The sequence below is a fragment of the Petromyzon marinus genome, chromosome 2 (assembly GCF_048934315.1).
Source record: "Petromyzon marinus isolate PM22_M1 ecotype Great Lakes invasive population chromosome 2, UKy_Petmar_22M1.pri1.0, whole genome shotgun sequence".
Classification (NCBI taxonomy): Eukaryota; Metazoa; Chordata; class Hyperoartia; order Petromyzontiformes; family Petromyzontidae; genus Petromyzon; species Petromyzon marinus.
The window spans coordinates 24,010,793-24,037,897 of record NC_133668.1 but is presented as its reverse complement, the minus strand read 5'-3'; the positions used below and the strand labels follow the sequence as shown (position 1 = coordinate 24,037,897).

General features: G+C 39.3%; 1 protein-coding gene across 5 annotated transcripts in view; it reads right to left on the bottom strand.

The window, feature by feature from the left end:
• LOC116944809 (receptor tyrosine-protein kinase erbB-4-like) overlaps window positions 1–26,302 on the bottom strand; it is a 234,694-nt gene extending 208,392 nt beyond the window's left edge. For 4 of the 5 annotated variants that reach the window (XM_032958562.2, XM_076071648.1, XM_032958571.2 and 1 more), the window contains exon 1: window positions 25,832–26,302. In XM_032958562.2, the coding sequence (XP_032814453.1) occupies window positions 25,832–25,901 (70 nt within the window). In that variant the 5' untranslated portion in view covers window positions 25,902–26,302. The remainder of the gene's footprint in view (window positions 1–25,831) is intronic. The other variant, XM_032958552.2, reaches the window with a different exon arrangement.
• Window positions 26,303–27,105: the final 803 nt, after the last annotated feature.

Here is a 27,105-nt window from a genome sequence, read left to right as displayed (position 1 = left end):
ATGCACTTTTCCATTACTGTAATTCATTATATTTGCTATTGATAACGTATGTATGAATCCGTCGAAAATTATTAATTAATCAGACGAAAGGAAATATCTACAAACATTTCAATAAAGATATTGCTGACATGATTCTTATTATTTCTAATATGAAATGTGAAAATATGAATATAAAATGTAATCCAAACATTTTACAGAGCAATAAAAAGACAAGCACAGCAACAACAACATAGCCACAAACAATACATTGTTGCATTACGATGATGTCCTAAGTAACCTGGAAGATACAATTATTTTGTGATATAGCATCAGCAGTAGCGCACAAGCGCAAATAAAAAAAACAGCAACAGTGTTATCGATGACTGTGTTTGAGTTTTGTTTTATTAAGATACATGATTGTGTACAATTATGTTTCCAGGACACGCATGAATGCACTTTGCGAGACGCACATAAGTGTTGGTGATATGCTGTGCACAAATTCATTTTCAAGTTACCTACTTGGCATTCTGACCTCCTCGTAGATGTCGCACAGTCGGGTTGTCATTAGCTGATTACATTGAGAGGGTCTCGGAGTAGATGTGCCTGGCCGTGCTTGCCAAACCATTACACACTGAATATTCATTAATTGTTGGGATCAGTGGCGCACACTCTTTTACAGTAGAATCCCTCTTAACGACGGTAATTGGTTCCACGAAACCGGTCGTTCCGTGATTTGGTCGTTAAAGGAGCATAGGAAATACATATTGAAGGCTTAATTTGTTCCAATAGAATTTAAAGTTCCCCTTTTCATACAAAAAAACCCTATATTAAAATATTTAAACAATGGATGGTAATACATAAAAGATACTAACAACATTATAAACACAAACATTAAAATAAACATGGTTAATCAATGCATTAATTAATATTTACTTTACCTACAACAACCCGTCGTTAACAGGGGAATGGTCGGTAAGCGAACGCATTGGGTTCTATGGATGCCTGTCGTTAAGCGATTAGTCCTTAACAGGGGTGGTCGTTAAGAGGGGTTCTACTCTACACTACTATACACTACACTACTATACACTACATCATACACTATACATTGGGCTCAATGGAGGCCGGTCGTTAAACTATTAGTCATTAACAGGAGTAGTCGTTAAGAGGGATTCTCCTGTAATGCTGAATTCTATAGGCAGTGAACCACACACAGATCAATCACTTATGTGCTGTGGCAATCCTAATCTATTGGGCTGGGATGTGGTCAAAATATAACAGTACGGAAAGTAGGTTTCTGACATCTGCAAATATTGAAGTGTTGTCCTCTCGTGTATGATTTACCAAATAACCCAATCAGCACTTAATAAAAAAAAACAAATGCAACTCAATGGAGATTTCCTATCGTGCTTTTACACTTGTGTCATCATTGCCAAGACAACTATGTCCACAAATATGAATATCTGCAAATTGGAACCTGCGTATACAGCACAGCTATTAAAGGCAAACTGAAATCTAAACAATCAAATAAAGACAGACGGAGCAGGTTGGAGGCCTTTTTGGAAAACTGAACTTGATATGAAAAGTAACATCCCATTGTCTCGAATGAAGAAGATTTAAAGTCAGTGTGTTCTACTTGCGACGACAGATGGTTCTGAAACATGGTCAATAACATTTTTTTACAAAAACTGAAAAATTCACAAAGACGGATGAGGAGACACGTGCATTGAGAAACAGAAATAGAAACACATCGAATAAGATAACTTAAACAGGTTAATTACTTTATTAAAACCGCTGAGAAAAGTAAGCAGGCTTGGGCTGGACACATCACTGGATGAGATGATGGCCAATGATCAAGAATGTTGAATGAGTGGCAGGCAAGCAATAGAGGACATGCAAATAGTATGTATGTGGAGGAGATGAAGTAATGAAATCAGCTCGTGTACAGCTCCTGGGTGAATTGATTCATCACAGGTTTGTGAGAGATGGGGGAGGCTTGGGGAGGCCTTTATCCAGTCGTAGGTTGACTATGACTGATGATAATAATGATAAGACTATATAGTGCAGCAGTTTCCCATGCAAAGTTGGGTATGCACATCACAGAGAGTTGCTCAAATACATGGATATATTTATGTATACTATATTTATATTGGTGGGACCAGGGACAGGCACACCATCAACCAATGCTTAAAGAAGGGCAGTGAGTGAGCAGCACAGCTGGCTGTGGCAAGATAATTCCAGACTATAGCGGTTGACAGCAGAGGAGGGGCATCTGATAGCAGGCCTCGGTTGTTAGAGCAGAGAGCATGTGTGAGGTCGGGGTAAATTGAGCGGTAGGCAGGGGTAAATCCATGGGGAGGATCTTGAAAATGGTGATGGAATTGTGTAGGTAACTTGAAATTTTATTGGGAGCCAGTGAAGAAATCATAGGATCATAGTGATGTGGTCTCAATAACAGTCACAGTTGTATGTGTGTTGAACTTCTTTCTCACGGTACGTATCCAACCATGCTAATCGGAAGTACGGGGAAGGACAACAAACTAAACACACAAAACAGTTATAAAGTATTTAGTTTTCAATATAGATTTGAAAGTGCATAGCTCCAGTGGCTTCTTAATATTGGAAGGAAGTGCATTCAAGACGGCTGCAGAAGCACATCTGCAAGCGCATGATGCAGTGACCATCTTTCTTCGATTGCTAGCCAAAAGCCTCTGCTGCGAGGATGACCGGAGTTTGCGTGATGGTTTACGTATGCTCCTTGATGAGGTCAGCAAGATATTGCATCATTTGATTATGGAAGCAATGAGTTTTGGGAGGTCATTAAAAAGAGAGATTGCAGTACTGAGCATGAGAGACAATGAAGGCATTAATGAGAGTTTCAGCAATGAATGTGGTGAAGAAGTGGCATATGTGGGAATTGTTGCACATATAAAGATCAGAGGTCCTACAAAGTTTAGAGAAATATGGAGGAACGAGTGTTTGGGATCAGTAGAGACTTCACTCGTGTTAGTTTCCTTCACAGTAACATTTAAAATACAGCTTATTTCCCGTGGTTTTTGTGCCCTTTTTTCCAATTCGGGATGGGATTCATTTCCATCAATGGTTTTGAGAGAGTGGTGAAAGTTATATGTTTCCATTGTCGGGCCGAGTTTCACTGTTAATTACAGCTCCAATATACATAATCAAGTATCATAAATTCAAATACTGATTTTCATTATTTTTAAATGTGAAAATTTAAATAAACAACACGTCTCAGTAATTGTATCCACAGATAGAGTATCTAATTACAGGAAGGATAAAAATGTACATTCTTATTCAATGATGACTAAGAACCACAATCTGCATGTCACCTCAATCAACTGCATACTCTGGGGGGTTAGAAAGTGGCAAAGTGCACTTCAATTTGAAGTACATACAGTCCTCGACTTACGAACGCCCGACTTACGAACATCCGCAGTTGCGAACGAGCTTCCATAAAATATTTATGTTTTAACCATCCAACTTGCGAACGTGAACTGACACTTGCGAACCGAACTGCGGAACCATTAGGTTCGGTAAATTGACAATATTTCTTCCTATTTAAGAGTTTAACAATGGCTTGCTTTTTTGATGAACCATACCACATTTTATAACACTGACCATATGTGCATTTAAATATAGTATATTATTGTTCTGACTTACAAACCGTTTGATTTATGGACGGCTCTCAGGAATAGAACCCGTTCGTAAGCCAGGGACTGTCCGTAGTTATATTAGATACTAAGATCACAGGCCAGTAGAGTAGTATGACCCAACTTTAATAATGATTAATTCAAGTTTTGGGTTTAGCCTAAATATTTGAAAACAAATATAAAGACTTAAACACTGGAATCTTACGTGATAAAATTGCAATGGTTAAATTGGTAAAATAACTAGATTTTAATTCAAGATTCCACATCCATTCCGTGTAAGTGGCATTCTAAGAATAGGGTTGATGAGTCAAATGCGTCATGGATTTAAGCAAATAAATTACAATAACAAAATTGACTTCTGATTTTGAAACAACCACGTAGTAGGAAAATAATTAACAATTACTAATTTACTCATTATATTAAGTATTTCCAAAAGCCAGCATTTCATTACGTAAACATATAAAAGAAAAATGTTATTTAAAATTTGGTGCAGTAAAAATACTGTAATTTTCTTTATCTGTTTAAAGTGTGCTGTTTTTTAGTGAAGCAGATTAGTGCATGCAAGTATGCCCTCAATTAGTGTGTTGATTACATAGTTACAAACTTTTTGATACAATAAATACGGATACACTTTATGAATTAGATATACCTCTGCAAATTGAATGTGTATGTGCCAGAGGCAAACTTTGCAGCAGTGAGCTTTGGGGACTACGCTACGCTGATGAGTCTCAATGAAAGCAAAACTTATCCACAGCACTCTGTCACTGCATCACTGCTGCTATCAGTAGGTCACATTTGCTTAAGAGGACCACAATGCACTCCTTCAGGAAATGCTGATAGTTTACTGCATATGCACAAAGGCCCATGTGCTGTTTGCAGACTTTTGCCTGTTGTTTGAATTGTATACTTTTACAGCCTGTACTATTATTATGTTATAATGGGTTTTTCATGTAATTTAGAGATTTGATTGGATACACAATTTATATTCAATGATGGTTATGTGCTGTTAACTGCAGTCAATTGCCCCATATGTGACATGAAGCAAAATACAACATATATGATGATCACAATTTTAGTGGGGATGGCTGCATGAGATAACATCCCAAGATACAAAAAAACAGCTGTGAAACAGCAGTTTTTAGCTCTGAGGACATTAAATAATTTATTGATTGAATTCAGTAATGGATCTGAAAATCCAAGCATTGTACTTCCCACCTTTCATTCAAATGAGTTATGTGTAACCATGATGTTTTCCTTTCCAATTATATCTCAGATATTCATGAGTTTACAATTAGCCAAAAGACACGGACTACATTGAGCAAACTGAAATAATAATTAAGAACCCTTAAATTAACAAAATCGTAAAAGAATTATGATTTTCTTAAACATTCACTATTTTGAAATACATTTCATGTTAAGTAAAACATAATTTCAGCTAACCACTGTGTCACTGCACTGGTTAGAGCACTGTGCTATGAACCTGGTGACCTCAGTTTGATTATTTTCTATGGACAATATAATTACAGTGATATCTAAATTGTTCTGGCAGCCCTCTCCTCCCTTCACCAATCCTGAGTGACCAGCATGGTGATGTATGGTCAAGCAACCCCATGACTAGCATGAGATGAGACGGCCTTCATCCAGCAGTAGAAGGATAAAAAAGCTGTAAATATGTTTTTCATAATTATTGCCTATTATTGTGTACAGTCTGCTTCAATTAAAATTCATGCAAGAACATGATATGCTCTACATTTGTTGGCAGTTCGGCCATTTAATGCATATTTTAACATACAGTACTTTGTTCAATGAAACTTATCAGCTAGAGCTGCATCAAATACTGTGTGTTGACGTTAACATCGTAATCCTCTGTAATGATTTTTGAACAGACAAGTCAATGGATTAAAGGTATCCTTTGATGAAAAAACAATAATCATAGGTTTTCATATAACAATGACAGGTCTATCTGGCCAAGCCCATGCAATAAACCCATACCAAAACACCATTTAATTGAATCATTGGCATGTTAAGTGTTGCCTTTCGGCTATCCCAAAAGACTGATCTTTGCAAGATAGCTTTTGAAAGAATGTTGTACATAGTTGTCACACACACAGACACAAAAAAAACTGTTTCAACAAAATGAATGTTTCATTATTTTGCTTTGAAAAAATAATCAAACATCTCCTTTCTGCACGTTAGTTATTTTTTATCATGATGGTTTTTTTTACTGATTAGATTTACCATATTCATAATTCAACAAAAAAATGTTGAAATTATGTAAATATGCAACATGTAGCTTTGAACACACACAGTTGAAAAAGTATTTTAAAGTAAAACAGACAATATTTTATTTTAAAACTTTTTACTTGGTTATTAACTCCAGCTGGCTAATACAGGGCCTTCAGTTTGTTATGACCAAAGTGCATTTCTTAAAAGGTAATTATTATTATTAAATATTTATTGTATAAATTCAATTTGCTGGAGGGCTGTATTTACAAATATAATTTAGTTTTACTCAAGTATAATACATATATAAATCCAGCAATTCTCAATTCAATGCATAAGGCTTCTGATCTCACATTTATACTCTCCTGATGTTAGTCATGGTTGGCAATTAAACTCAGGTCACTGGATTCCAAGTGGATCAAGCTAATCACTGCTATTACTTAATTGCGTTCTCCAAAAGAAGACTGAATGAACACATCAATGATAACAAAATATATATGTAGAAATGTAAATTAGGAATTTATCTAATGTACAGAGCACGAAAAGTCACGGGAGAAATGCGGTATATTTGTCTTCACAGTGGATAATGAGATAGATATTATAAGTTTATTTGGCGCTCAAAAATGGTAGACGGGCCAGCATCACATTTAAACATATGCATGATTAATTTTGCAAGACAGTGGAAACTTTTATGAGCACCCCGCCGGCAGTTATTCATTCGACACACTAACGCTCTATAGACAATTATGACTGGTGAGATTTAAAAAAAAGAACTCGTAATTTATTTGTATTACTGTCATTCTTGTTTTCTCCCCAACACATGCTGCCTGATAGTATTATTTTTTTAACATTGAAATAGCCTAAGTCAGTGACACTAACCAAACAAATGTTGCCTTATTTAACACCTTACTGGATAATGCCAGTTGGAGTTTATTTCAGAAAATATTAGTGACAATTCTATTACCCTTGACATCGATAATACCGATTTCATGGACATACTAAAGATTACGTCTAGAGAAATATATGGTGAATCACCTTGAAAAACATGACAATTATTATGGATGATGTTTGACCAAAAGGGACATGATCAAGTGTTTTCGACTCATCAGTCTGACGGTTTTCACAAGCCTTGGGCAGATTCCATTCCATAAAGGGAATTCAAGTATCATACATTCACAGCCAGTCAAACCTGTACCGCCGATCATGCAAGTAATAAAACTTCGCCTATTTGACAACTTTCGCAATTGTGGAAATATTTGTAAATAATAATATTCAAGCAATGCGTATCTCCATATCAAGCCATGTTTCATAGATTAATGAAAGATCTATGATTTACCATGTGCTAAAATTAACCATTGATTGTAAATAACCAGACAGATTTTCCAACATACACGAAACTACACATTTTATTTCACCAGGTAAGGCTCACTGAGCTATATATCTCTTTTTTAGAAGCGACCTTGCCATAAATAATATCTGAATGAAGTGGCTTATCATGTATAAATTTATAGCAGCCAAATACTTTAGACGGCATACTCTTAAAAACATGCCCCTGAGCTAATTGGATGTCAATTCTAACACGTATGCACATTTCATCTTGAGGATAATACAAATACAACCTGTTTGGGTTGGTTAGAAAATATAATGCAAATAGCTATATCGCTTTGATAATTCTGAAAAAAAAGTTAATCAACATGTCAATGATCTGCTATTACACGACTACAACTGGATGGGGTTGTAAATAAGCATACATTGAACTATGATTGAGAGGGGGTTTTTGAAGACGTACTGTTTTGGAGGGTCCTGTATCCCTAAATTAAACTATAACAGCAACGTTTGAGTGCATTTTATACGCATATTTATTATATTAAAGCTCAATAAAGGGTTAGTTAAGACAAGGGGCATGGCAAAGGCACGTCATATATCCAAGACATAAAGCTTCATCATCTCGAGAAAATCCTCCAAAGTTCATGAGAAGGTCGAGGGGCAAACGAGGAGGTATTAAGTCGTGCAAACATGCCAAGTGCTGAAGCCATCCCTGTTGCCCCTCACTGAATCGGGCTGGACGTTGTCCATATGGATGATGCACCGATGCCAAAAGAAGTATTCTACAGAGAGCTGTCTCAAGGGAAATGCTATCGAGTGGGTCAGTGTCTACGTCTTAAGGACATGCTCAAGCAACATCTGAAAGCTATGGCAGGACTTAGCTTGTGACCTAGCTTGTGATCACTCACAGTGGAGAAATCCAATCCGCCAAGGAGCAGAGCGAATCAAGGAGGTTAGGGTAGAGGAATACCGGATCCACGGGGAGTGACGTCATGCGGAGCCTACTCACAACGATCGCTTTCCCCGCTATGACTTGTGATGTCTGTGGAAGAGGTTTTCATCACTGAATTGGGCTAGTTTCCCACCGGCACACCAAGCATAGATGACATTGTCAATGACGGATGGCCATTTAATTTATTAAATGTTACATACAGTGGCAATAAAAAATACAGTGGCATGACGGGTTTTTTTGTATGTCTTCTCACAGATGTCCCTACGAATCCAACATAGCCAGCCTCTAGCAATAATCTATGGCCCAGACCAGTGCAATGAGGACACCTTGCACTTATCACTGCAACAAACCATAACTCTTCCAGCTTGATTGACTCCACCGCCATACATAGTATACCACACTCATGCAGCACAAGTAATTGTGTCTTCAACAGTGCTTACCAGGTTGTAAGATACAGAAGATGTTTCTTCTCAGAGGCCAAAAAAAGTTTTGCAGATATTCAGTCATTGGCATGTGCCTAGCATCGAGGTCAATGGGTTCACCAGCAGCAGTCATCATGAACAAAACTGTTTAAGTAAAAATTCAAATACAAAACAGCTCCTGATTTTAAAACGATTTACTTATGTACCATCATTGTGAGGTGTATTTTAAAGTAAATGCTATGAGTCTGGAAGGAACAGTTATATATGTTCTTATTCTTAGCTATTTCGGTAAAGTCACGTTGAAGGGAAACAATAAAATAATAAAATATATATTGTTTTTATATATATTTAGCTCTTTCGGTAAAGTCACGTTGAAGGGAAACAATAAAATAATAAAATATATATTGTTTAATATATATTTTATATAGTACCGAAAGAGCTAAGAATATGAATTATTGCAGTCACGAAAGCTTTAAATCAAAATTTAGATATGTTCTTGTTCATTTGTTTTCCCAATTTAAAACTCAAACGAAAACAACCTTGTGAAATTGTGTTTATGGGAATCACTCTGCTTTGATGAGTCACGTGTTGTTATTGCTCATCCATGGTAATGAGATATTGACATTTGATGATGCAGGAGTACCAAAAAACTGTAACAAAAATACTGAAACTAGGCATTAGAGTTTTTAGATTTACACTGGAAATGCTACACATTACTCTAACTTTTGTAAACTGATTAAATAAGCAGCATGGTTTGATGTAGTTGTTTTTGTTCAAGCATCTGAAGTTCGATGTTTGCTATAAATACATTTTCAGAGGCAGTCACAAGTTGTAGATGCTAGACTTGGCCAAGGATTGGCCTTGGGAAAGCAAGCAGCAGTCTATTTCCTGCCCTTGGCCATGGTCGGAAGAAATTTGCGCCTCTGTATAAATCAGAGCAGAGCAGTATTGGCACTCTGTTCCATGGGCGGAAACTCTCCCCATCTCTTCTGTCCTGCTCATTAGCACTGAATCACCTGGTGCTGTCCGTGGTGTCTTGAGCACCTTTCTTCATCGCAGAATGTCTTTATTTATCAGAGGTGACAGCAATCGATGGCTTAGCCCATCACGCCCATCCTTCACTGCCACCATATATCTCAATACTCTGCGTGAAGGATTTCCCTTGGTTTTCGTATGGGCTTAGAAGCAGCATCAATCATCAAAATCCAATCAATGCCTGCAGGTGTTTATTTCTTCTCAATGTTTAGTTATATGCTTTAACTGTAAATGCACTACGCGTGAATGTTAAATGAATTGTTTCATTATGTTTTCTTAACAGACACATGTTATTGTTTTTATAATGAATTTACAAAAAAAAAACCTTCATAGCAAATTAATGTTGGGCTCATGGTCACCTAATTTATGAACAGTATTAAAATTATGGTAGAACTAGTGTATATATAGATTGGCCCCAACCACGGGAATGTGTATTTTCCACCACTGATTATTGACCAAAACTGAGATCATTGCCTCCCAAACGATCATTTAACCAAGGAGGCAGGACGAGTTTGAGTCGACCGATACTACAAATTATAATTTGAAAAACATATACGTGTCTGTGAATTAGTTTAATGTATCGACAACACTATTGATTTTCCTAGCCATGAAGCTACATTGACTATCGGGTACCTTACACAGTATTCTTGACATGGCCAGGCTTGCTATTGTAATTCCATCTCTAGATTATGTCTGTCTCAAAAGTTTATATTCTGCAGCACCCAACTCTGAGCCGAGAAAGAATTGAGCTGCTTGCTACAGTCATGCATACAGCCGTATTATTCAGGGGGGGGGAGGGGTCCCCCCCCTCTGCCTGTGAACATTATACTGCAATAACAATGAATAACTCACACCCAGTGAACATAAAATTGATGGGCCCTCTTAATAAATGTGCAGCGCACATAGTACATGTCACTACGATAGATATCGCTGTTGTACACATGAGAACCTAAACACCAATAAAAAGTTATCTACTGCGTATAATATGTATGTTCTGCTGACGACACTTTTTTCGTATACTCTGCTTAATATTTATTTATTATTACAACAAAAGACTATTCAAGCATTTAACAGACAGTGCAAATGTACTCTGCTACACCGGAATTTTTACAAGCTCTCCAGGGCAAAGCTGTCAAATCGTTCTTAAAATGAACAGAGCGCAAGCCCAGGGCACCGACGACCCATCATTACATTTCTCTTCGCAAAAAACCAAGGGCACGCTGCTGGCCACTTGTTGCAAGAACAAACATTGTGGCTGGACTTTGGATCACATGATGTCCACGTGCAAGCATTGAACCCGTAAACTACGGGTGTACGTGTGGTAGAGAAGTGGTAGTGTATTGGTTAGCACACTGAGCTACGAACCCGGTTACCCGAGTGCAATTCTTGCTCACGGCCAATATTTTTTCGCGAATATCTAGACCGGTCCTGCGCCTCCCTTAGGTCAACTTAAATGACTACCTGGTGTGGCGTGTAAATATCAACACTTCGGAGAGAAAGATGGCCAGGCATAGCGCTGGCAACCCCCACTCCCGGTGTGCCGTGACAACCTGGGTAGGTGCTCACTAACAGCACTTGCTCCAACAATCTGTTAAAGGTTGCACGGGTGATGTGTCTCTTAGATGTTGCGTGTGCTGCAGTATTACAATTCTGGTGACCTGGGTTAAATTCACGGTCATGGGTAACATCAGTCGTAAACGGCATCTTGAACTGATCCTTGCCTCACTTAGACAATACGCCTCCCACACAAGTTGCATAACGCATTTGCATTGCGTGCACTTTGCTTGTTGAACTCGTGCCCCTGAAATTATGCACTCTAGATGTGTAAAAAAAAGTTAATTGATATGTGTATTCCTTTTTTTGTACACAGACCAGCGAAGAACCATTCTGACTGATGATTCTAAGCGGAAGACACGAGAATGGATGCCCAGTCATCTCATTAATTGACACTTGTAAATGTGGGACATAATTCGTGTCCATGACGCTATGTTGAACCTATAATCTGTGTGGCAAGTGAGATCTTTCACGACTATACAAATCATGTAGATATCCTTGCGACTAAACATGGGACAGACTTCACAAACCACACAGCTTGAACAAGAGTTATCTTTATATACCCATAAGTAACGAATCACATTTAATAAGCTCTTTGGAGTGAAAACTATGTTTCTCCACGAAAGGTGTAGTGGGATATCTATGTACCACAGAGTGAATAAGTAAATTGTCTTGCTGTCCAAATGAGTTTAAAATGGAATCAAACAAGCTAAAAATAAAACGTGATAAATAATAGTTACATAGTGTTTATCACAACACACTTGTTCAGGCTGCCCCTAAACGACCACTTCGATGGAGTGCACAGATTGCAATGTAGCTCTCAGGATTTGAATGTATGGTATGTTACAACTCGTGTACACAAATGATTTGGCCGCATGGATTGACACCTTGGCGTCTATTTGGCATATAGATACTGTACTCAGAAGAATATACCAACAACCGTCACTCACAATGGATATCAATTCATGAAGAAACTGTCTTTGATTAAGCAAAAAAGGATTGGACCTGAGCGTTAATTTATACACTTAACACGACGAGCAAGGGAATTAAGTTCATACTTATCCAAGTGAGTTCACCGTGGTCACGAATGCACGTGGTACTACTGTGTAGTGTGGGTAGCTATATAGGTAATCTATGTTTCGTGATTCCTAAATGTCAGCCACAATTACCTCTTGAATGATTATAAGGCGATTGCTCCTGGCAGGGCGTTAAGAGCATTTAGAGTCCATATACACCACTGGATGGGTCTGTTGTATTCCAATTAGAATTATGCATGTTAATATTCTTATATAAATTTGACCTGGCAGACTGTGATACATGTTCAGAGAGAAAAAATCAATTACCGTATACTTTAAATCAACGGAACCAGTATACATAATTTAAATATCTGATATACTTAGAAGAGATGTAATTTTACAAACTGGTGGATGTGGTTCTGCCAGCTTTACCAGTATTAACGAGACCAGTTTTAAAAACTGATATTTAAAAAAAAAAAACTGGTCTTTAAACACGACTTCACATAGTAATGCGTACCTTTGCATAAAATTGAGGGTAGTTTCACAAATGGATGTCCACATGCAGAGGCAGCATGCAAAAATATACAAAACGTGCACTTCAAACATGTGATCTGAAAGTCAATGAGTCAACAGACCATTTTTTTTCAATATAAGAAAAATTCTGAATCATTAGCACACACCCATTTTAAAATAAAGACGTTAATATCTAGATTGCCAACCTAATATGTAATATTAAAATGAAAACAAATTTCCTAATTTGCGTATAAGAGGGCACTCGATTGAACCTTTTGAATGTATCATAAAGGACCGCAGTGGAGGCGACATGAGGAATGTGGGGGGGGGGTGCCGGGAGTGCGTTCCACACACAGCTGGGGCTGCCAGTCTCGACACAGAGCTGCCGCCGGGTCGCTAATCTACCCGTCAGCTGCGACCCCCCCCCCCTCCAGACTGCAGTGCAAACGGCCACCGCTTGCCAACAGCTCGTTTCAAAAATGCCGCGTGTACACGCGCTGCCACGACGGATGGAGACAAGGGGGGAGAAACCCAAGCTCTGCCCTAAGAGTGGAACGTTTTTTTTTCTTCTCCTTCTTCTTCTTCCACAGCGAGCAATAGCACAAGCCCTCCCCCCCAAAAGAGTGTTTATTGTCACGCATTCAGGCTTCTTACTACTGGGAACTACCAAAAAAAGTAAGATTCCTTGTGCCTCTGTGCATGTTCAGTGCCAAGAGAATTGGAAAAGGCAAATAAGAAAAAAAAATGCCGTTTGTAAAATAATATGCTGCTCAATGCGAATTCATTTTGTAATGTGCGACACGTCAATCGACTAACTGGAGGGGTTGAAGCAGCTTGCCCATTGTTCCATCTACCGGAGCAAGAGGTTGAATGAAACCCGCAAACTCTGCATTGCAAGTCTGGTGTGCAAATCAGTGCACCAAGGCATTATTCCACGTTATATAATGTGCATATAAAGTGCCTCTTGATACTTTGAATAATGCTCTTTTGAGAGATAAATAGGAGTGGTGTGGGTTATAACCATCACGCTCATCACAGATGGCCAATTTTGATGATAATTATGTTAGTGGTTTAGATATGAACAACTATGACCCATGACCAGTTCAGATATCACTACTAATGTTAACTGGGGTCAGGAAACAATCTTAGGTCATCAGGTTCATAGAGCAAGGTGCTAACTATTTTCCTAGTGCACCGGTCCACCCCATGTGAACTACGATTAAGGTCATATTAAACTAAACTATATTTATTTTACCAGATCAGGCCTACTACTGAGCTATAAAGTCGTTTTCAGAAGCAACCTGGGCCACAAATGATAGCTCAACGAACCGCCTTATCAAGTTGAAATTTAACGCAGCCAAATATTCTAAATGCATGTTTATAAATGTGGAGGGAAAACCCCAGAATATCCACTTGATCACGGGGAGAACATGCAAACTCCAAATATACAGGCGCCAGTCAGAATGGAACCCACGAGCTCCTGCATACCAGGCTAGGGAGTTAACATCCTGCCACTGTGGCGCCCCTTAACATCTCACCACCGCGGTGCTCCATATTGTAATAGAATATTAAATATGTTAATGTTTGATAAAATTTCAATTGTAAAAGAAACACATGTTGCAAATGTATATGACATACAACAGTATACAATCATGCTTGTGTTTTTGTATGTTTTTCATTTCCATGGTGGTTGCTTGTCACATCATATTTTGTGCATCTAACACCCATTAGATATAGATGATGTAGTTTTTTTTTTCCGCCAAGAAGTAAAACAGGCATTGAAGTGTGTGCTCATAGCATATACACATGTGGCTACACGAAATGGACTATTAATATATAACATTATCCACAGTAGAGACATCAATCAAATGGAAAAATCACGATGAGGATGAAAATGTTGATTATACAAAAGTGCATTGTGATTTACATTATTCCGTATTTAGTTTTAATTAAATTGAAATTGTATTTCACTAATGTTGGCTGGAAATGTAATTATTTATCGAGTACAAAACGAAGTAGGATATAGTACATAAATGTGAGCAATTCAATGACAAAATGAAAATATTAATGTTGGTTTTTTAAATATACAATTTCTTCCAATAAAAAACACAACTTTGGCACAGCGTATGGCGTTATTTCATCAACCTGGAATCTAGTCTTAATCAACTTTCATCTGACTACACTTTATTTGAAGATTGTTTATTTCACGTTTGTTGTGATTTCAATATGGAAAATGCAATCTACGTATTTGTATCGGATTCATTGTCAGTGGTAAGATAGTTTATGGTTGAAACGAACTGTGTAAACTAACATTGCTTTTGTATAAGAATATGGATGACAAGACACAATAAAATAAACCCGAGAATTAAAGATATCCACACATTCGTTATAGCGTATGCAATTCCCTAAAACTTAGTGCAATGGTGGGTTACGGATGTGCTTAATATTAATTTGCCAAAATTCATAATAAAAGTAAGACGAAAAAAAGTGTATCAAAACACTTCCTCTCTGTTTCACACGTAGGCGACCAATATTATTCATAATAAAGGTTTTTGGGTTAGATCACCTAAGTATAAATGTGTAGTAACCCTTCACCACTCAACACAGCCAGTAAGGAAAACAATAAAATAATAAAAATATAAAACAATATATTTTTATTTTGTATTTTATTGTTTCCCTTCTACGTGACTTTACCGAAAGAACCAAGAATATGAATCCCTGCAGTCACGAAAGCTTTAAATCAAAATTTTACAGCCAGTAAGGTTTGTCACGTAAACAACGCGCCAATTAGTTACTACTTCAGCCCATCGGTGTATTGGAGAGTACATGCTGTGCACTTTTAAATCATCTAGATTGAAAACGTATTTATTTAGAACGGTGTTGTGTTTTCCTTCCCCCGCACCTCCGATGGCTACGTACAGTGCGAAATAAGTTCAACATACATACCTCTTCCATGCTTTGGTAAGCATAACAGCTTGCCTCGTGACAAGCATGCAGAGCTCTTCCACGTAATTTTAGCTTTTGCCATTTTAATGTGAGCGCGCTGATCCTCGTAAGTGCGTGAACATTTATTTGACTGATTTGGCTGATGGAAATTTGCAGTGATTAAAAATAATATTTGTGCATGCTCTACTTTGGCCAACTTTCATTATACGTATATCATAAAATAGTGTCACGTGTTTACCAAAGACAAAGAGCCCCTGTCGAGCCTGAACAGACTGCAGGAGCAAGTGCTGTTAGCTAGTTTCAAGTTTCATTTATTAGGTATAGCCCTGTGAGCCATGCGGATCTTAAGTCGGGTGCAACCGCAACAAACAAAATTTGAACACAGAACATCTTAAAGCGACAACGCATAACAGAAACATCCTGGAATAAACCAGCAAATATTCCACGCCAAAAAACATGTTAAAACGCTGTGTGTTATAATCAATGTGGTGCAAGCCAACAACAACAACCATATGAAGCCCGGTATTCCACATGCAGGGGTGAGTGGCTAGCACCACGCCTGGCTGCCTTTGTCTCCCTAGTGCTGATGTTTTGCACACCACAAAAAACACTAATTTGAGGCTGAGTCGACCTAGGGGAGGTCCAGGATCGGTTCCTAAAATTATCACTGGTGTCGACCATGAGCGGGAATGGAACCCGGTCTCTGGGTTCGTCACGCAATGCGCTAATCGCTTTGCCACCGCTTCTTGCAGCTATGCCACAGAAATAATGTTTAATTATGAGAGGGCTCCAACATTATAAACATGAATGTGCCATCAAGTGGCATAACTCCGGCAAGAGCTGAGCATGATCAGCACAGCAGCCTCGAGGATGACTACTTTGACACAAAAAATAACCATGCTTTTTGATGAAGCTCAAACTTGATCCATGTCATCTCCACACTTTAAACACACACACACAAATACCCCCAGAGGTTTCGAGCATTCTGTGCACATTTATGCATCACCAGGAATGTGCAGGAAGTTCTCGGAAGACAGCTGTGGCTCCTGGAGGTTCATTCACGCGCTAATAGCCATGCCACCACCAACACCACACGCAACGTCTACATGTATAGGCACACTCCGTTTAATCTTTTGAAAAAATCCAGAAGGCATGGCATGTGGGCCATGGTCAGGGACCTTAAGCAACTGGCTCCTTTGCCTGCTTATAACAATGTGCAAATTGTTATTTTTGAGGAATATATTTTAATTAAATGTCAAATGATTATCATAATACGTAAACTAAAAAATACGTTAACATACATATACATTTTTCAGGACCATGGCTTAAAATCCCAAAGTCTATTTAACAAAAAAAAGTTACGTTATTTTATTCGTACCACAAAGTGGAAATGCGCACAGTTCAGTTCATCGATCGACACGTCGCATGAGTTGGCTAAAATGTGGGCACTATCACTTTTTGAGGTATCTACCCAGAGTGGAAGAGCAGGTCATCATCATTCCTTCTCGAGGGGCTCTCCAGCGCTCCCTGTAGTTGGAGGCTATTCCGCCAGCAGTGGCATGAGCCCGAAATTGCAGATATGCAACCTTTACCTTTGACACGGTATAAAGTACTGTAAATTATGTTGTATCCACAAACACACAGATTCCACCAAAATGTCTTAGACGTTTAATTTTAAACATTGCACAACCTGTAAGGAAGGGTGGGCCCAGCAAGGGCATGACGATTTTAAAATAGAGTGGAATTTAATTGAAAATCCGTTGCATGAAGTGGACTGGCCAGGAAGCGGGTTAGGAAGGAACGGGGGCCTTCTTATTTCTTAATGTTATACTGGCGACACTGCCAAGATGGCAATAAAAAAAACACAAATGCAAAGACTGCTAAATTTCTATTTCACACCAGGACATCTGAAAGCCCTCCAAATCCACTGACTGCGCCAAAGTGGGACTTAAGCACACGTCACTGTATGCAGTTCTTGTTTGTTACCCGTAGCTCAATAACATCGAACGTGTCAGAACTGACTGTTATTTCATGAACTAGAGTCCACTCTTAAGCTGTTACTTAAGTAGCTGTACAACTAGTAGCGAGCAAGTCACTGGTATTTTGCCAGGAAAAAACGCTTCCTTAACTGTCCCTTGTGTCCACTTGAACCAGAATTTGCAAACAATCTCCCCAGAAAGCTCCTTTGGTCTCCATTACACGATTAAAGTGCTGCTTGAATAGCCACCCTAGTTAATTTTTCTGTAATTTTTACGTGTTTAAAATAAATAAATTTCGCTCAATATGCAATGGTCATGATTTTATGTCTTTTACTTCACTGTTTTGTTTTTCTAAATCCGAGAGCGCACCTTTAATACAGAAATTCCCAGCATATCAGAAGTTGGATGGATGAGGTATATTTTATAAACAAATTAGAAAATAAAATATACGGTGATAAAAATAACGTTCATTGCACGACAGTACGGAATATGTGTCTCTAAAAGGAATCGCTAGTCAACATCCTCCGCTGAAATGTCGGATATCGTTAGGCGAAGTGGTGATCTGTGCTATTGCGAATGCTTGAGCCTGAGTTTGCAATTACAAGACCCATCCCATACTCTCATTTCAGCAGGAAGCTGGTATTCTAAAACTTGCAGTAGGCACATCAACACATGTGAGACTGTATTCTATTTTATTTGCATTTAAGTATAGACTTTTCGTTTAAGGATTGATAAAATAAACTAGTATAATCTATACTCAAACTAAATTATGCATGCACCAAATATGAATAAAAGCAAACATAATCTGGAAACATCTTCATGATATGTTATACTGAATTTGATATTTAATTTATACATTGAGCATGCATGATTACGGCGCTCCGAAAATACAAAAGACAACACAAAAAATCTAGCTTTTTTTCTGTTGCAGGATGATTAAATATTTGGATTAAAATAAGCTCAATATAGATATCAGCATTACTAAAACATCATTGCAAAATTGGAAACATACTGAAGCTCCTGGCTGAAAGCAATGAAGATCAGTTTTGTTCGAGCCAGCTTCGTTTGAACATCGTGGCACCATTCTAAAAGGGCAAAGCGAAAGATTTGACGGGATTCAAATTCTTATTTACCCGTGACTTCTGTGGAAAGAGTAGCGGCAATTAAATGCCATTCAAAGTGGATGGTGTAAACATATTCTATTATATTATTATATTTGAAACACTTCAGCTACATACACAGTAGTATTGAAAAATAAAACAACCTACTAGCTGCATCTTGCATACTACTTCAGTCAAGCACACGTCTGTAAAGAAACATCTCGTCTTCACAGTGGTGACCTCAATTTGATACGTTTAAGGACAGGCTGTCCACAGAATCAACCCTTGCTCTCACGACAAGGATCCAGCATAAACAACATACACTCGGGATGAGTCCACATTCGGAAGTGTCCTGGTTCAAGATAAATACAACCATAATATATAATACAGGGGTTTTTTGGAAGGTTAGATCTTGTAAATATATAAATGTGTCATTAAACCTGCCATCACCCGACACAGCCAACTAGTAAGGTTTGTCAAGTAAACAGAACATGCCAATTCGTTACTAGTACAGCACATCGATGTTTTGGAGAGCAATGCCACATTTACAATCTGAGTACGACATTCCGCCAGTAATTACAACTAGCTTCATCAGGCGACAGCCATAAATACAAGCTGAAAACATAACGCCAATAATGTAATTACTTGGCAGAAGGGCCTCCACGAGAAGGAGCTCTTAAAAGCTCCTCTGGAATAGATGTTGGCTAACTCTTTGGCTTACTCTTCCACGTTGCCCCCCCCCCCACCTTCCATTAGCATTGTTTGTGATGTACGGTGCGAAAGACGTTAAACATACATACATAGTCAGGCATCCTAGAAGAGATGGTAGCAACCACGCTTCATCCACCACATGCGAACTCGCGATCCATAGATACTGCTGGGTTTACATAGGTGGGAGGTTTCAATAAACTCGTCCCATTCTTTCAATTTCTGCACCGTGAGATTGAACCAGCAACATCTGGATTGAAAGTTGAACAAGTGAACCAAAGAGTAAAAACCCTATTATTATAAGTGAACCATTACACCAAGGTAGTAACTTACTAGTCATAAAAGAGAGTATATTAATGTTCGGAATACAGTTTGATTTTAACATGTATGTTATGAACAGCATATATGTATTTGAATGCGGGTCGATAGGAATGTACTAAAAGAGCAATGATCAAGCACAACGTGTTCAAGGTAATCACCATATTTTATTCGATGGAAAAGCCCTGGTTGGAGTTCACTGATGATTAACTATGCCAAAAACAAACAGATTACCATTATCTGGGCTTAATAAACGGTACGTTTCATTATCGCATATTGCATAGTAGTAATCAGCTTATCATGTTTCTTGGACAAAGCATTTATCTAGCTTTGAATTAAAAAAAACACATCATCTCTGCTAATTAACACATTTTCTTCCAATACTATTACTGTTATTCTGTGCCTTGCTATAACCGGTTAAATCCATGGAACATTGAAGACCAATGGATCCTTTCTGATAGTGATGAATTAAATGGCAATTGCTGCAGGGTACTTTTGTCAGCTACGATTGTGAACCATATAGTTTGTTTTATTGGATCTAAAGCAGTGAAATTAATTTTAGTGTCAAGATACAATTTACGGACAAGTTTTGTTCATTTTCCTGGTGTCTTCGATGGACTGTGAATGTCAGATGTGACATCTGTCAGCAGCTGTCAAAGGATATTGGGTTCCAAACATTCCTTTCCGAGAAAGGGCCACAATCAAACTCAGGGCCCCACAGTTGCCACCAAGTATTCTTATTTGGAGGGTTAAGCCTATTGAGCCACAAAATCACTTTAATTCAATATTAATTCTAAAACATGTAACATATACACTTAAGATGCGATCGCAGGGGTTTCACAAGCAGAATGTGTAAACAATCAAATTAAGGAATTCAAGGTCGAAGAGGTCATAAAATACTGCAAAATATATGCAATATATATGATAGGTCACTGGTCGCTGAGCTATGTAGTATACAACTGTGTAGTGACTAACTAAAAGTAATATTTTGCTGGAAATAATCATTTTGGTGGTAAAACCATAGGTTCTCACAGCCGCTGTCATTCACCGGATATACATTCCCGTGACGTTTCCACGAGCGTTGTGAAATGTCACAAAAATCTGTCGTGATCGTGTAAACTGCAATACTTTGGGCCATGGTGGGATTCGGTGACTTCAAACAGTTTGTCTCTTCTCTACACACTCGGCGACATATAAACTACTCACATTAACGTCGAATGATGGGAGGTTGTTTTCCCGTTACAGGGGCAAGGTCACCAAACGCGTGAATATTAAATGTAAAGAAGAAGCAAAGAAAGGTCTGATTAAAACATTGTCTGCAATGAAAGAAACCCTCCCACGTGACCTTATTTAAAGGGGGGGGGGGGGATACAACAACTCAGGAGCGGGAGGGCGGGGGGCACAACACGGTCAATGTTAAACGATTTGGAAACAAATGTGAAACGGCATAATAGAGGTTTGTTTTGTTTAGATCGCGTAAATAAATGTGTCGTTAAAGCCCGCCACCACCCGAAACAGTCAACCAGTAAGGGTTGTCACGTAAACAGAACATGCCAATTCGTCACTAGTACAGCACACAAGTGTTTTGGAGAGCCAAGCCATAACATCTACAATCTGAATATTATGTTTTGCTAGTAATTACAACTAGCTTCATCAGGTGGCAGTCAGATTTGTGTCGCATGTGGTGGGTGAAGCGTGGTTGCTACCATCTCTTTTAGTTTGTTTGGCCACGTATGTATGTTGAACTTCTTTCGCAACGTACGTCACAAACAATGCTAATGGAAGGTGGGGGGGGGACAACGTGGAAGAGTAAGCCAAAGAGTAAGCCAACATCTATTCCAGAGGAGCTTTTAAGAGCTCCTTCTTACTCAGATTGCAAATGTTGTGGCTTTGCTCTCCAAAACATCGATGTGCTGTACTAGTAACGAATTGGCATGTTCTGTTTACTTGACAAACCTTACTAATTGGCTGTGTCAGGTGGTGGTGGGTTTTAACGACACATTTATATATTTACACGATCTAACCCCAAAAAAACCTATTATGGATGATATTGGTCGCGAAAGCCTACGTGTTAAACAAATGCGAAACGCTCAACAAAATGAGTAACGATACGGACTGCAGCTGTCTATCGTGCATTTTGCTCTTGTTTTAACCCACTCTGTATATATTCTACCGAAATTTTGTTATTTTATTGAGAGAATTTAGAAGCGGGGCTGAGCCCACAGACGCTACGAGGTATAATGCATTACACTTACGGATGAGTTTGTAGAAAGCTAAAAAAATAAACAGAGCACGTGTTATGAAATTGCAATTGAAATAGAGTTACTGAGTTGGTTTATATTGTCGTTGTGTTTATTGGTCAATTAACATGAGCAGCTGCAATAAACTAGACATTGTTTCTGTAATTATCAATCAACAACATGGGACATGTAGGATAATTACGCATATTTATCATAAAAGATGTAACTAAATGAATGTATACCAATCGTTTCACTATAATACACTCAGATTTGAGTGTGTTTCCTAGAACTTCATATTCCATAAATTGAATGCATCTATTTAGGTCAGCAGCGAGATGTAGCTCTGCTACATCAAAACGCACTTTCTAGTTCAAGGCTCCAGATGTTCCCATTCCTTATGCGTCTCGTCTCAAAAGGCACGCTGTCGCGCATAAATACTGCACGTACGATGTAAAGTTGAGCGGGTGCTCACATGAAGCCGGGCGGGGGGGGGGGGGAAATAACCATTTGAAAACCGATGAGCACAGATCAATTATGAGAATTAATGCACATCAATTTATGTACAGAGCCAACGATGCGTTTACTGTATTCGGTGTTTACACCTCTTGTGGGGATGGTAAACGCTGTTGAGCCCCTGTGCCAAGCACTCACGCAGGTGCTCGGGCTAATTAGTCTGCGAGACTGAGGCCCTGTCCGGTGTCCATTAGCAGCGTGGTGCATGGGAAACACGCGCTATGGGTCGGGTTCGCCACCGGCTCAGTTGACTGAGTAACGAAGTAGCTCTGTCTGCATGCTCAAGTGTGCAACGGACCATATCGGTTGGTAATTCTTATACCATCTTATACCATCAATGAAACTTCCACATGATGATCGATGGAAATTCCACATGATTAGACGACTGCTGTCATTTTTTTAAAGTGATAATCATTTTATCCACCGCGAAGGAATTATGAAATGAGTCAAACGACCACCAGGATTTGAACGTGGAATGCTCTCAGTATGTGGTGCATATGCGTGCAGTAATATTTAAAATGTAAATGTTTTTGTTGTTGCCACTTCAGATGTAGGCCAGGACCACTTAGACACAGCTTTCATTTATGCTTAAATGATGGTAAATTATTTTGCATTAATCTTGACAAGGAAATAAAAGAAAACTGCCATTTAATGGAGCTCAACAGCAATGGATGCATACTGTCATGTCAAGCATTGTTTCTGATCATGAATAAGAACACATGGTAGGGAGTTTTATATTGCATCCCTTAACAATAACAACACATTTTGATTTAAAGCTTTCGTGACTGCAGTAATTCACATTCTTAGTTCTTTCGGTAAAGTCACGTTGTTGTTTCCCTTCAACGTGACTTTACCGAAAGAACTAAGAATATGAATAACAACACATCTTCATGTTTTAGTCCCTGGTCAAGATAGAGCGGACCAACAGCCGTATATTACGAAACTGTTGAAAGTTAAGGCTCAAACAAGGAACTGCGTTGTTAATGGTGCACAACAAAACCGAACATTTTACAAGAACATAAATATTTTAAAGCAAGACATTACAGTAAACAATTTAATTTTAATTGACAGAATGTTTGAGTGATTCAATAGCTTTGCCACGGCTTGAAAGACAAGATCAAATGAATTGGTGAATTGAGATTAACTGTAATATATGCAGAGGGCTCTATGACTAAACATTTCTACCAATGTGGCTCAATTGTGTTCGTGCCAAGGAACGAACCAGTTTCAACGTCTTGGTATATTGTTTATTGAGAGGCAACATAATCTTACTTTAATTGTATCAGTATGCTTTATGTATTTATCGTTCCATCACTTGCCACTACTGTGTCGATACTTCCAGTGGATCCAAGATCTGACACGGGCAACAGACATCCAACTTCGTGCACAATGCTGCTGTGACACAAAAAAAAAGTGCCTTGGAAATGCGTTGATTCGTCACGTTTGAACGTTTAAGATTGCATCATTTACAGGTTGCAGTTCACCCTGCTCAATCAACCTCGCGCCAAATCCCTTTCTAAAACATCACTCCTTCGCGTGTGCAGGCAGGCTCTTGCGGCACGTGACAAGATCTCGGTTATTACTGCAAACTGTATAATTGCGGAAAGCCCATACAATGCGAAACGTTACATATGTTGGTAAGAGCGCTGCGGTTTTTTTTTATAACAGCCCGCAAACGTACTCACTTTCCCCCAGTTTTATAGATGGTACTCGGTCTCCATCCTCCTTGCCCCCCCCCCGCTCCATCGACGCCGCCGTCCCCCCCCCCCACAAAGCAAGACCCAGGCGCCACAAATTCCCACCGCTGCTAATCCGTCACACCCGTCAGTACAGAATCACACCGCTACAATAACCAAAACATCGTCAGGAATTACTTACATCTCCTTTGTGGTTATTGTATTATTTTGTTAGTTCCACTTTACTAATACTGGAGCCGATTGGGGGGGGGGGGGGCTGTATTCAACGTAGACGTAGGTGGTGAGCATCTGTGCTTATGGCTCACATGATGAAGCACTCGTTTATGAGAATCCTGCGCAGTGGAAGTCTTTAAATGTTTTATAGATGATACGTCTTGGATGCATGCGCGTGGACAGATCGAAGGTCAGCGTTTGGCTCTGTGAACACATTTACATTTTACCTATTCCCTCACAGCAGTAGCTTTTCTGCCCTTCCCACGGATAAAGTATATTATGCGTATTTTGTATAAATAATTGTGTCGCCCCGTCTTAATGGTCCCCATCTTCACTCGAGCGTGTTATTACTTTCGACTGAAAATGCGCCTATAAAATTACGGGGATTTAACGTCCCTTCACAACCACCAGCCACAGATTAATCACGCTCCTACCTTCAAAAAGGTCAACAAAAAGAGAGCTGTGTATATATTATAGATTACCAATAAAAGCTACATTACCAATGCCTTAATAGAAAGCAGATGTTTTTTTGGTCTTGAAATAGATCTATTTTAAACACTCAACAAATTGCGTCCAATAAGAGCGCATTACTTTTGCCTATATGCAGATATTTAGGAGCATTTTTAACGAAAACAAGTGAGAAAAAGCCATCAACTTTCAGACCTTTATTTAAGGCTGCAACTTTCGTTTGTAATATTGTAAACATGAAAAAATATCTACTTTTTATTTCTACATTATATCATTTTTTTCGCACTCTATGAACAATATAAGTAAAACAATTCGTGTTACTAAAAGCACACGACAGTTAAAACGTCTCATATTACCCATAATTGCATTCTGCATGTATGACGGCATAACAAGCCTCACGCTGAAAGTTCAAGGCAACTGTTCAAGGAAATTGTCAAACACAGGGCACTTGGTCTGTTAAGCACAGGTTAGGTACTTTTGTAAATACTGGCACAGTGCAATAAAATGGGCGCATTCAATTTTACACCTCCTGCCGTATGTCAACAAACAGGTTTCAAAACACGTTAATGTAAGTAATGTGTTTTTGTTATTGTAATATAAACATATAAATGTCTTAATAAGGTAGACATGATCCATGAGTCGGACCAGTTTAGTCTATGGAGAGTGGCCAGGAAAGTACGTGTCAACCCCATAGAAGAGCGTTGTCAAATCGTTCACACTACCCCGTGATTTTTACGAAGTCAAGAATGCCACACTGTCACGAGATGCCACATCGGGGGCTGATGTGAAAACTAAAAAAAGACAAGACACACACACCGAGCATTCAGCTCCCACACAGGCACCCACCCAGTTTCGTCTTTTATTATTGGTTCCTCTATGCCTGCTGTGACACACCAGAGCACACTGATCTCGTGTCCACCGATCGTTAAGGTGACCCCGGGTAAACGAGAGGCTTGCTCACCTTCTTGAGACGTGGCTCCGTTTAGAAGCAACCAAATTATCAGCAAACTCCATCCACCTGAACTTCCCATCTTCAGAGCTTCTGTTATCTCAGTGCATCTCACAGCTGCCAAGTGCTTCACTTTGGGGGGGGGAGGAGGAGGAGGAGGAGGGTGACGGTGGTGGGGAATAAAAAAAAATACTGTCAAATAAATAAACGGATGTTGAAAGCTGTCCTTCTCAGGTGTGTTGGTAACTTCCACGGTAGGTAGGGCAACGTCGAGCCTCGGGTACCTCACCAGCGTTGGGAGCGCAGAACGCTCAATGCACAGAGGCAGTTGGCGCACACTGTGGTGTATCGCACGCACGTGTCGCGTCTCACGCAGCACACACACGCGCACGCCCGTTTCGCATCACGGGCCCGCCCGCCCGCGCTCACAGCCCCAGTCCTCCTCCTATGGTGCACCGCCTGTACAAGACAAGGGTCGGCCCAGACTATGGGGATGGGAGTGCGCTGATGTGGGGGCGGAGGGGGGGTTTGTATAACGATGGGGAATGTTGAGTTTGGTATGGGAGGGAGGGGGTGAGTAAGGAGGTGTGGAGTCTGAAGGATCGAGTCTCACCAGGGTGGGTTGGGGTTGGGGAGGGATCAGAGAGAGAGAGAGAGGAGATGGAGTTTTAAGGCAATGAACAAAGTGTGTGTGAGTGCATTAATGTACGCGTGTGTCTAACTTGCTCGCTAACGGCACTTGGCCCCAACAGTCCGTTAAGGCTATACGGGGATATTTGTATTTGCGTAACTTTACAGGCGAATTATATGAGGGTTAAGGTGAAACTGCCGCATTGTTTTATGCAGTCTTATCATTCACTTTTTCACGTTAACCTTACTAAAATATAATTTTAATTATTAAATTGAGTGACTAGCATATACGCTCCTTTCAAGTATATCGTTCAGCATTTAATTACTGTTGCACTAACTTTCTCATGAGAAGATAGCTTTCGATATGTTTACTGGGAACGCTAAAATCCTGCTGTGAAATGAAATCGCTACAAACTTAGATTTTCAGAACATTTCAGTAGCAGAAATAATAGAGCGTCGGCCTGTCTGGTTAAAGAGTGTTCTGTGTGATAAGACACGCTATTACTGCTAAATTTACCCAAGAATATCAGTGTGTAACGCGCGTGACGTCACTGCGCGTCGACCAGCCCCCCCCCTCATTAATAATCATTAAGGTGACGTCCTCCAAATGGACCCCCACCATTAGCGGCTGACGTCACTCCACATGGGGGGGGGGC